The 12568-nt window shown below is 45.6% G+C and overlaps 1 protein-coding gene across 9 annotated transcripts in view; it reads right to left on the reverse strand.

The window, feature by feature from the left end:
* The window catches only part of gabbr1a (gamma-aminobutyric acid (GABA) B receptor, 1a), a 204737-nt gene that overhangs the window by 179939 nt on the left and 12230 nt on the right, over positions 1-12568 (reverse strand). For 7 of the 9 annotated variants that reach the window (XM_061955960.1, XM_061956011.1, XM_061956005.1 and 4 more), the window contains 4 exons: positions 11904-11993; positions 11683-11747; positions 8557-8695; positions 2182-2367 (listed from right to left, as the gene is read on the reverse strand). In XM_061955960.1, coding sequence (XP_061811944.1) covers positions 2182-2367; positions 8557-8695; positions 11683-11747; positions 11904-11985 — 472 coding nt within the window. In that variant the 5' untranslated portion in view covers positions 11986-11993. The remainder of the gene's footprint in view (positions 1-2181; positions 2368-8556; positions 8696-11682; positions 11748-11903; positions 11994-12568) is intronic. The other 2 variants (XM_061955983.1, XM_061955976.1) reach the window with 1 other exon arrangement.

A 12568-nucleotide genomic window follows, 5' to 3' on the forward strand; every position in this document is an offset into this window, starting at 1 on the left:
TTTTAATACTAACATTCCCATAGCAACTTTATTGGTTGCCATGCCAACTCTAATAACCAGCTGGCAATCTCTTCTACATCCTTGTTTTGTGCTTCTTTTTTAAATCCTGATTCTTTCGCAATAATGCGAACAACTGCATTCAGACAGTAGTATTATTGTAATTTACTGTAAATGCTCTAATTATATCGATCATCGTTGACTTCAGGAAGCACCAGTCCAGCCACGCGCCACTCTTTATCAACGGCACAGCGGTGGAGATAGTAAGCAGCACCAAGTTCCTGGGGGTGCAGATAACTGACAATATAACCTGGTCCCTACACACCGGAGCTCTTATAAAAAGAGCTCACCAGCGCATGCACTTTTTGCGTCGGATGAAAAGAGCACAGCTCCCTCCCCCCATTCTCACCACATTCTACAGAGGCACTATAGAGAGCCTGCTGACCAACTGCATCTCTCTGGACTGGAACCTGCAATGCCTCAGACTGGAAGTCTCTCCAGAGAGTGGTGAGGACGGTGGAAAATAGCATCAGGACTCCTCTTCCTCCTATCCAGGAGATCGCAAAAAGCCGCTGCCTGATCAGGGCTCAGAAAATCTGCAAAGACTCCTCCCACCCCCACCAAGGACGGTTTTCACTGCTGGACTCTAGAAAGAGGTTCCGCAGCCTCAGAAGCAGAACCTCCAGTTTCTGTAACAGCTTCTTCCCTCAGGCCGTAAGACTCTTGAACGCATCATAATTAAATTATCCCCTCAACTCCCCCCAAAATGGATTAACTCGCTGGAATAAAAAAGACAATATAACATACATCCATAAACGTGGACGCATGTGAAAAAATGCAATATATTTATCTGTACAGTAATCTATTTATTTATTTATATCTTTATATATATTTATATATATTTATTTATTTATTTTATATTATTTATATATATTTATTTATTTATATATGCACCTTATTGCTTTTTTATCCTGCACTACCATGAGCTTATGTAACGAAATTTTGTTCTTATCTGTGCTGTAAAGTTCAAATTTGAATGACAATAAAAAGGAAGTCTAAGTCTATAGCTGGGACTTTAACTGAATGCAAGCTCATCATATGTAATCTTTCTTTTTTTTTTTTATAATGATTTGGAGTGTATGAAAAAGTGGAAAGGACAATGGAGCTGTCTTTGACCAGACGGTGATTAATCAACAAGTATATCGTACAACATAACAGGACCAATGTTGTCATAGTGCTAAGGAGCAAACTGCAGTCAGCATTAAAAGCACTGATAAGTTTGTTGTACACAGTACGACAAGTGCAACACACATGACCACAGCTGGAGTAACACAAGCAACATTGTAAAGTGCAAGATCAAGCTAAATTATAGGAAAGAAGGTATTCATAATTTTGCAATGCTACCTAATGGGACGCACACACCCTGGGACTTGATCACCCTGGGGTGGGCCCTTCCTCGGCAGAGGGTGTCTTGTAGTAAGCCGGGCCGAAACACCCTGTGACGCTGGGGCACACAACTGAAGATGTGTCCCAATGGTGGAAAAGCCTCCCAGCAGTGTCACCTAGCCTCATTTAGGTATGCGGTCAAGTGCAAGTCTGGCTCAGGGAGGAGGACGCCCCTGCCATGCAGAGTCCCCAGGGATTGTACCAACTAGTCCTTTCAACAAATTCTGCTGAAAAAGATGGAAAGCGCCACTCGACGAAGCAACTGACGCTGTGATCAAAGTTGGAATTGCCACACAACACGTTGTAAGATTTCTGCTGGCTAAAGAGGATAGTGCATCCCCCAAAATTTGTCACGTTTCATGTGTCAAGTAAACCGCAATGAATGGGGCCATGACTTTAATGCAGCTGCTACAGCACCATTATGTGGTTTTGATTTTAAAAACTACATAAGGAAGTTGTCTACAGTCGCAGCCGTTAATGCTAGTGTTGTTGGCACTAATTTGAGTTAGCAAATGACGGCTATTTGCTTTTAGACAATGCATCGAAAGATTATTTGAGGCTTTAATTGGAGCATTTACGATATTTAACTTTGTTTTACTTTGAGTCAGGAATCATCTTTCACTTCGTCTGGCTGTGCTAAAGGTAAACAAGTGTATGTTTTGTGACGACTCCCATCTGATTGGTTGGCTAACTTATCTCTGAGCAACCCCAACTTCATGAACTTTGTGGGATACTCACAGAGGCAGATGGGTTTGGGAGCATCCCACTTCCCCAGTTTGGTACAATGGCTGACGTTCCTGCCCTCCAGGATGAAGCCGCCATGACACCTGTAATGCAGCACCGTGCCCTCCACCGGCTGCCCTGGCGGCTTCGCCGTCACCTGACCGTTCTCCAAAGACGTCCACACGCGAGGACACAGCAACACTGCAAAACAGAGAAAACACAAACACAAAAACATAAATAGCTAAAGCGCATCACCAGGGATCCCAGATGTCCTCCATTACTATCTACTATCCAGCCAAGTGATTCTCAAACTGTTGTGGTATGTCAGCTCCCTCTATTGGTAGGCCAAAGAATCACTTAAATATAGGGATGCTCTGATGCCGATACGGCACTTTTTGGAGGTATTGGTATCAGCGAATTCTTACAAGTGATGAGCGGATCGTTACTGAAATATCAATACCGCCGATATCAGATCTTTATGCTCCAATATTGATTCCCAAATAAAAATATCGATACTTTTGATACTATAATTCAGGGTAAGACAATATATTGGCCTACAAATTATTGCCGATTAACAATATTATTGACATTATTTTTTTGAGACCAAGTTAACCACTGACGTAATGACAACATATAACAATAATGGAAGCATACGCTTTCAATTGTAATCAACTTGTGTTTCTCGTATACCTGAACATTTTAATTGAAATGTAAACTTTTAAATACCAAGTCAAATAAAACATCCATCCATCCATCCATCCATTTTCTACCGCTTATTCCCTTCGGGGTCGCGGGGGGCGCTGGAGCCTATCTCAGCTACAATCGGGCGGAAGGCAGTGTACACCCTGGACAAGTCGCCACCTCATCGCAGGGCCAACACAGATAGACAGACAACATTCACACTCACATTCACACACTAGGGCCAATTTAGTGTTGCCAATCAACCTATCCCCAGGTGCATGTTTTTGGAGGTGGGATCAAATAAAACAAACATCCATCCATCCATCCACAATTAAAATATAATATACTCTGTCTGTAGGAACACTTTTGCACTGTAATGAAAATAACAACCCAAAACAATAACATAGGTTCTGTCTCTGTGAAGGAGATGGTCCGGGGGGGGACCATCTCAAAACCGTGTCAAAATTATCACGGTTATCATTTACATATATCGTGGCAATGTTGAATGTGCTCAAAAAGGACTTTAACACACAAAAATAAAATAGTTTTTTTTTTAAATAACTAAAACACACATAAAAATATTTTAACCAATTTGTTTTGAAAATAACTAAAATAAATAGCCACACAATATAATTTATTGGCATCAAATATTGTTCTGGTTTCATAAGAGCCATATTATTTTTATATGTGTGTTCAAATATGTTTATCTTCTTCCATTTTAAATTGTAAAGGGTGATCGGTTGCTTAACTTCCGGTTTATGTGACTTGAGGTCAATTCCTGGTAAACGGAGTCCGTGCCTGTCTGTTTCAACTTACCGAGCTTATCGATCACTTTGTGCAAAAACAGCACACCCTTTATGTTTAAAGTGAATACTTCACCTCAGTTGTGTAGACAGCAATGTGTTTCTGCAAGTTTAGATTGGGAAATTTAGTCATGGGGAAAGACGTTAATGTGTGTTGTTTACATGTTAGCATTTAAGCTCCGGAGTATAAGTCGCACCGGCCGAAAATGCATAATAAAGAAGGAAAAAAACATATATAAGTCGCGCTGGAATATAAGTCGCATTTTTGGGGGAAATGTATTTGATAAAACCCAACACCAAGATTAGACATTTGAAAGGCAATTTAAAATAAATAAAGAATAGTGAACAACAGGCTGAATAAGTGTACGTTATATGACGCATAAATAACCAACTGAGAACGTGCCTGATATGTTAACGTAACATATTATGGTAAGAGTCATTCATCCATCCATCCATCCATCCATCTTCTTCCGCTTATCCGAGGTCGGGTCGTGGGGGCAGCAGTCTAAGCAGGGAAGCCCAGACTTCCCTCTCCCCAGCCACTTCGTCCAGCTCTTCCTGTGGGACCCCGAGGCGTTTCCAGGCCAGCCGGGAGACATAGTCTTCCCAACGTGTCCTGGGTCTTCCCCGCGGCCTCCTACCGGTCAGACGTGCCCTAAACACCTCCCTAGGCAGGCATTCGGGTGGCATCCTGACCAGATGCCCGAACCACCTCATCTGGCTCCTCTCGATGTGGAGGAGCAGCGGCTTTACTTTGAGCTCCCCCCGGATGGCAGAGCTTCTCACCCTATCTCTAAGGGAGAGCCCCGCCACCCGGCGGAGGAAACTCATTTCGGCCGCTTGTACCCGTGATCTTGTCCTTTCGGTCATAACCCAAAGCTCATGACCATAGGTGAGGATGGGAACGTAGATCGACCGGTAAATTGAGAGCTTTGCCTTCCGGCTCAGCTCCTTCTTCACCACAACGGATCGATACAGCGTCCGCATTACTGAAGACGCCGCACCGATCCGCCTGTCGATCTCACGATCCACTCTTCCCTCACTCGTGAACAAGACTCCGAGGTACTTGAACTCCTCCACTTGGGGCAAGATCTCCTCCCCAACCCGGAGATGGCACTCCACCCTTTTCCGGGCGAGAACCATGGACTCGGACTTGGAGGTGCTGATTCATTCAATTCAGAGTCATTCAAATAACTATAACATATAGAACATGCTATACGTTTACCAATCTGTCACTCCTAATCGCTAAATCCGATGAAATCTTATACATCTAGTCCCTTACGTGAATGAGCTAAATAATAATATTTGATATTTTACGGTAATGTGTTAATAGTTTCACACATAAGTCGCTCCTGAGTATAAGTCGCACCCCCGGCCAAACTATGAGAAAAATTGCGACTTATAGTCAGAAAAATACGGTAATGCGGTACTACTAACCGTCGGAGTGGTTATTATTACTACCGATACGAAAGAGTGATCACTCTTGCAGACGGTCTCGCCCGCCGAACACACACATTAAAAAAACAAACTTCTTTATAAACGTAAGAGCCGCATGCGGCTCGGGAGCCACGGTTTGGCGAGGTCTGCACTATGTGATGCTAGCGGGCCAGCGGCATCGCTTGGTCGCACAGAGTCAAAGACACTTAATGAAAAACAAGATGATTTACTCCCTTCTTTTACATTCCGCCATAGCACAACGCACGCTGCAACTGATGAAAAGCGTGAATGCTCTTGAAGCATACACATAGCGATTTATTGACGCTGGAAAACCTCCATCGATCCATCCATCTTATTCCACTTATCCGAGGTCGGGTCACAGGGACAGCAGCCTAAGCAGAGAAGCCCAGACTTCCCTCTCCCGGGCCACTTCGTCCAGCTCTTCCCGGGGGATCTCGAGGTGTTCTCAGGCCATAGTCTTCCCAACTTGTCCTGGGTCTTCCCCGTGGCCTCCTACCAGTCGGACGTGCCCTAAACACCTCCCTAGGGAGGCATTCGGGTGGCATCCTGACCAGATGCCCGAACCACCTCATTTGTCTCCTCTCGATGTGGAGGAGCAGCGGCTTTACTTTGAGCTCCTCCCGGATGACAGAGCTTCTCACCCTATCTCTATGGGAGAAACCCGCCACTCGGAGAGGAAACTAATTTTGTCCGCTTGTACCCGTGATCTTGTCCTTTCGGTCATAACCCAAAGCTCATGACATATGTGAGGATGGGAACGTAGATCGACCGGTAAATTGAGAGCTTTGCCTTCCGGCTCAGCTCTTTTTTCACCACAACGGATCGATACAGCGTCCGCATTACTGAAAACGCCGCACCGATCCGCCTGTCGATCTCACGATCCACTCTTCCCTCACTACTGAACAAGACTCCGAGGTACTTGAACTCCTCCACAAGGGGCAAGATCTCTTCCCCAACCCGGAGATGGCACTCCACTCTTTTCCGGGCGAGAACCATGAACTCGAACTTGAAGGTGCCGATTCTCATCCCAGTCGCTTCGCACTCAACTGCAAACCGATCCAGTGAGATCTGAAGATCCTGGCCAGATGAAACCATCAGGACCACATCATCTGCAAAAAGCAGAGACCTAATCCTGCAGCCACCAAACCGGATCCCCTCAACGCCCTGACTGCACCTAGAAATTCTGTCCATAGAAGTTATGAACAGAATCGGTGACAAAGGGCAGCCTTGGCGGAGTCCAACCCTCACTGGAAACGTGTCCGACTTACTGCTGGCAATGCGGACCAAGCTCTGACACTGATCATACAGGGAGACAGTCCGATACCCCATACTCTCTGAGCACTCCCCACAGGACTTCCCGGGGGACACGGTCGAATGCCTTCTCCAAGTCCACAAAGCACATGTAAACTGGTTGGGCAAACTCCAATGCACCCTAAAGGACCCTGCCGAGAGAATAGAGCTGGTCCACAGTTCCACGACGAAACCCACACTGTTCCTCCTGAATCGAAGGTTCGACTATCCAGCGTAGCCTCCTCTCCAGTGAGGAGTGTAAATCCCACGATAGTTGGAACAGACCTTCCGGTTCCCCTTCTTAAAGAGAGGAACCACCACCCCGATCTGCCAATCCAGAGGTACCGCCCCCGATGCCCACACGATGTTGCAAAGTCTTGTCAACCAAGACAGCAACACAGCATCCAGAGCCTTAAGGAACTCTGGGCAGATCTCATCCACCCCTGGGGCCTTGCCACCGAGGAGCTTTTTAACTACCTCGGCAACCTCAGCCCCAGAAATAGTAGAGCCCACCACATATTCCCCAGGCACTGCTTCCTCATAGGAAGATGTGTTGGTGGGATTGAGGAGGTCTTCGAAGTATTCCCTCCACGGATCCACAACATACGCAGTCGAGGTCAGCAGAACACTATCCTCACCATACACGGTATAGACAGTGAACTGCTTCCCCTTCCTGAAGCGGCGGATGGTGGTCCACAATCGCTTCAAAGCCGTCCGGAAGTCGTTTTCCATGGCTTCCCTGAACTCCTCCTATGTCCGAGTTTTTGCCTCAGTGACCGCTGAAGCCACACGCCGCTTGGCCTGTCGGTACCGGTCTGCTGCCTCCGGGGTTCTATGAGCCAAAAGGACCTGATAGGACTCTTTCTTCAGCTTGACGCCATTCTAGGATTGCAGCCACGACAGGCACCAACCACCTTGCGGCCACAGCTCCAATCGGTCGCCTCCAAAATAGAGGTACGGAACATGGTCCACTTGAACTCAATGTCCAGCACCTCCCTCGTGACGTGTTCAAAGTTCTTCCGGAGGTGGGAATTGAAACTCTCTCTGACAGGAGATTCTACTAGACCCTCAGCAGACCCTCACAATACGTTTGGGGCTGCCAGGTCTGGCCGGCATCCTCCCCCACCATTGCAGCCAACTCACCACCAGGTGGTGATCGGTAGAAAGCTCCGCCTCTCTCTTCACCCAAGTCTACAAAACATGAGACGGCAAATCAGATAACACAACTACAAAGTCGATCATGGAACTGCGATCTAGGGTGTCCTGGTGCCAAGTGCACATATGGACACACTTATGTTTGAACATGGTGTTTGTTATGGACAATATGTGACGAGCACAAAAGTCCAATAACAAAACACCACTCGGGTTCAGATCCAGGCAGCCGTTCTTCCCAATCACACCTCTCCAGGTTTCACTGTCATTGCCAATATGCGCGTTGAAGTCCCCCAGTAGAACAAGGAAATAACCCGGGGCAGAACTCTCCATTATTCCCTCGAGTGAATCCAAAAAGGATGGGTACTCTAAGCTGCTGTTTGGTGCGTAAGCACAAACAACAGTCAGGACCCGTCCCCCCCACCCGAAGGCGGAGGGAAGCTCCCCTCTCGTCAACTCCAACTTGCAGGCTTTGAGCCGGGGGGCAACAACATTTGCCACCCCAGCCCGTCGCCTCTCACTGCGTGCAACGCCAGAGTGGAAGAGAGTCCAGCCCCTCTCGAGAGAACTGGTTCCAGAGCCCTTGCTGTGCGTCAAAGTGAGTCCGACTATATCTAGCCGGAACCGGAACTTCTCCACCTTGCGCACTAACTCAGGCACCTTCCCCCCCAGCGAGGTGAAGTTCCACGTCCCAAGAGCTAGCTTATGTAGCCGGGGATCGGACCACCAAGTGCCCTGCTTAGGCTGCCGCCCAGCTCACATTGCACCCGACCTCTAAGGCCCCTGCTATGGGTGGTGAGCCCATTGGAGGAGGGACCCGGGCCTCATGGGGACAGGCCCGACCACGAACAATTTCCACTAATGGTCAAAGGCAAAAAGAATAAATTAAAATAAGGATTTTATCTGACATTTGCTGTCCTCCTTCTGTGCCTTAAAGGTGATATGCATGTAGAATGAATGAGCGCATGGCTTTTCAAGCAGGGCGGTTTAGGAGAAGAGGACTCACAACATCTGCTGTGCTGCGAGATATCCGTCCACGTGCGGTTGGGCAAACACTTCCTGACTTTGGGTCCCACAATCACCCGGTTTCCCCTGCAGATGTACTCGATCTCATAATCCACTGGCAGGAAATCCACGCTGCGGATCTGTGGAGTGGGAAAGGGGGGGAGGGATTAGAGGCGGATCATGCATTAAGTTCCTTCTTTGGGTGTCACTGGGGATAAGAAGCTGCCATATGGCGCCGACAGAAGACTCAATTTGTCTCAACGAGCTGCTTTGCAGAACACCAGCCACAGGAAGGACCTCCATGTTGGGATACAAATCAAACCTCGTGCACAGAGCTCCAAATAAAGAGAACAAACCCCTCACATTTCAGCTTCAGGAAGGATAATTGAAAGAAAGTAAACATGTATATATTTTACAGTAGGGGTGTCCAAAGTGTGGCCCGCAGCATATTGTTGAAAAAAACTAAACAAAACCAGTCACAATGCGAGAAAAAAGACAATGTAGTGAAAAAAAGTGTCCATTTTGTTACTAATACCTGGAGGTGTCTCGATATGATATTGATATCGGATAGCAGCATGCTGCTATTGAAGAAGTTAGCATACTTCCAAGATAGCGGCAAGTATCAAAATCTTTGATTGTTAAGTTTAAACATAGAAACTTATCTAAAAAGATAGCATACTTCCAAGATGGCGGCAAGTTTCAAAATCCATGATTTTAAGGTTTATATGAATGAAATAGGCAAGAATGCTATCATAAAACTTCAGCATGCTAACGTCAGCACGCTTATATGGAAAAAGTTAGCATACTTCCAAGATGGCGCCAAGTATCAAAATCCATGATTTTTAGGTTTATATGAACGAAATTAGCAAGAATGCTATTATAAAACTTTCGCATGCTAACGTCAGCATGCTAATATAGAAGAAGTTAGCATACTTCCAAGATGGCGCAAAGTATCAAAATCCTTAAAGGCCTACTGAAACCCACTATTACCGACCACGCAGTCTGATAGTTTATATATCAATGATGAAATCTTAACATTGCAACACATGCCAATACGGCCGGGTTAGCTTACTAAAGTGCAATTTTAAATTTTGCGCGAAATATCCTGCTGAAAACGTCTCGGTATGATGACGCCTGCGCGTGACGTCACGGATTGTAGAGGACATTTTGGGACAGCATGGTGGCGAGCCATTAAGTCGTCTGTTTTCATCACAAAATTCCACAGTATTCTGGACATCTGTGTTGGTGAATCTTTTGCAATTTGTTCAATGAACAATGGAGACAGCAAAGAAGAAAGCTGTAGGTGGGAAGCGGTGTATTGCGGCAGGTGTTGTGCTGGATAACGCTCCCCTGCCGTAGAATGCACCCCCTGACTGTTGTGCCGGATAACACAGCCGGTGTTTCATTGTTTACATTCCCGGAAGATGACAGTCAAGCTTTGCCATTGGCCTGTGGAGAACTGGGACAACAGAGACTCTTACCAGGAGGACTTTGAGTTGGATGCACAGACGCGGTACCATGAGTATGCAGGCAGCTGCGGCTTCCAAACATTTGATCGCTTGCCCGTACGTGCGTGCCGCTATGTGCATGTCACGTACGTAACTTTGGGGACTTTGGGGAAATATATGTGCTGTATGAACTTTGGGGAGGTGAACGGTACTTTGGGCTGTGGGATTGAGTGTGTTGTGCAGGTGTTTGAGTTGTATTGGCGGGTTATATGGACGGGAGGGGGGAGGTGTTTGTTATGCGGGATTAATTTGTGGCATATTAAATATAAGCCTGGTTGTGTTGTGGCTAATAGAGTATATATATGTCTTGTGTTTATTTACTGTTTTAGTCATTCCCAGCTGAATATCAGGTCCCACCCGCCTCTCACAGTATCTTCCCTATCTGAATCGCTCCCACTGCCCCTCTAGTCCTTCACTCTCACTTTCCTCATCCACGAATCTTTCATCCTCGCTCAAATTAATGGGGAAATTGACGCTTTCTCTGTCCGAATCGCTCTCGCTGCTGGTGGCCATGATTGTAAACAATGTGCGGATGTGAGGAGCTCCACAACCTGTGACGTCACGCGCATATCATCTGCTACTTCCGGTACAGGCAAATCTTTTTTATCAGCGACCAAAAGTTACGAACTTTATCGTCAATGTTCTCTACTAAATCCTTTCAGCAAAAATATGGCAATATCGCGAAATGATCAAGTATGACACATAGAATGAACCCGCTATCCCCGTTTAAATAAGAAAATCGCATTTCAGTAGGCCTTTAATTTTTAAGTTCATATGAATGAAATAGGCAAGAATGCTATCCAACCAATAACCAAGAACAATGCGAGAAAAAGAACAATGTAGTGAGAAAAAGCGTTACATTTTGAGACTAATACCTGGAGATGTCTCGACATGATATTGATATTGGATATCGGCATGCTGATATTGAACAATTTAGCATACTTCCAAGATGGCGCCAAGTATCAAAATCCATGATTTTTAGGATTATATGAATGAAATAGGCAAGAATGCCATCATAAAACATCCGCATGCCAACGCCAGCATGCTAACTTCAGCATGCTAATATAAAGGAAGTTAGCATACTTCCAAGATGGCGCCAAGTATAAAAATCCAATATATTTGGGTTTATATGAATGAAATAGGCAAGAATGCTATCATAAAACGTTAGCATACTAACGTCAGCATGCTAAAATATAAGAAGTAGGCATACTTCCAAGATGGCGCCAAGTATCAAAATCCTTGTTAGGTTTAAACATACAAAAATTACCTAAAAAGCTAGCATTAGGCATTAGCATGCTTGCGTTAGCATGATACCATAGGAAGAGTTACAAATCCACTAGATATCATTAGATATACTGTATAAGCGATGCGTTATAGGTGATAAAGTAATATCTAATTATCATTATTGGAATACTGCTTATATCGGAGGCTAATATCAAACTTTTTAGATGCATGTCGATACATTCCGACACGTTTTTTTGTTGGTATCGAACCAATACCTGATATCAGAATCGGCTCATTACACCCCTCCTGAAATGTGAGGCTGTGTACTAAAGAATATATTGTGATAAGTACCATCTGTGTGGTACAACTGGATGTATTTCTAACATTCTCTGTACCTGCTCTTGCGTCAGGCCTCTGTATCGAATCCCTCCATCTCTCGGAGGCCGGATGATGGCGCAGCCTGGTCAAAGAAGAAGGGAGGGAAAAAGAGCAAAGATGGAGGCTGATTCTCTGACGTATATGCAAGTTTATCCGACAAACTCTGCGCTCTCAACGGACTGCATTCCAGCCCGCCACCGCACAATCCCACACACATCCAGGCGGACACACAAATTACCTTTGGCTGATGAATTATGTATGGGCACCACAAGAGATGGAAGAGCGGCGAGAAGCAGCAGAAACAATGGCGGCGCCTGCATGGCTCTACCTGACGGAGAAAAAAACGGAGGTAGAATTGAGGACTTTCGGGTGGAAAGAAAGGGGGCGACAGAGGAAAACGAGGTGACTGAGAAGATTCTTAAATTGTGTCCGTCTTCTTCACTTCCTTCACAGTTGTGTTTTGGCTCCACATTGCATCAAAAACACTCATTTAAGCATTTGATGTCATAATGAGAAAAGAGAACAGCTTGTGTAGTGGATCTGAAATGTGTTTTTTGCAAGATGTGCGGGGGAATGAGCCATCAGCTTGTCTTAAACCACAAGATATCAACAAAACACAAAGTGCAGTCGAGCATCTGCTACAACAAACCCAGTAAACATTTATAAATACAGACGTTAGGCTTTTGACATATCGGCCAATCGTCAGTATCGCACGATTTTCTTGAAATAGTATGTGATCGCCATTTAATGCCGACCACAAGCGCTGATCCCCTCTGGCTACTATTTGTTTTCTTATTAGTTCCCCGGCTGACAAGCGGCTAGCAGAAAAGTATGTGTCTCCATACACAGTGTGTAGCCGCTCCACTAAGTTAATAATAATCACCTCCATTACGGCAAATAAAC

The sequence above is a fragment of the Nerophis lumbriciformis genome, linkage group LG04, assembly GCF_033978685.3.
Source record: "Nerophis lumbriciformis linkage group LG04, RoL_Nlum_v2.1, whole genome shotgun sequence".
NCBI lineage: Eukaryota > Metazoa > Chordata > Actinopteri > Syngnathiformes > Syngnathidae > Nerophis > Nerophis lumbriciformis.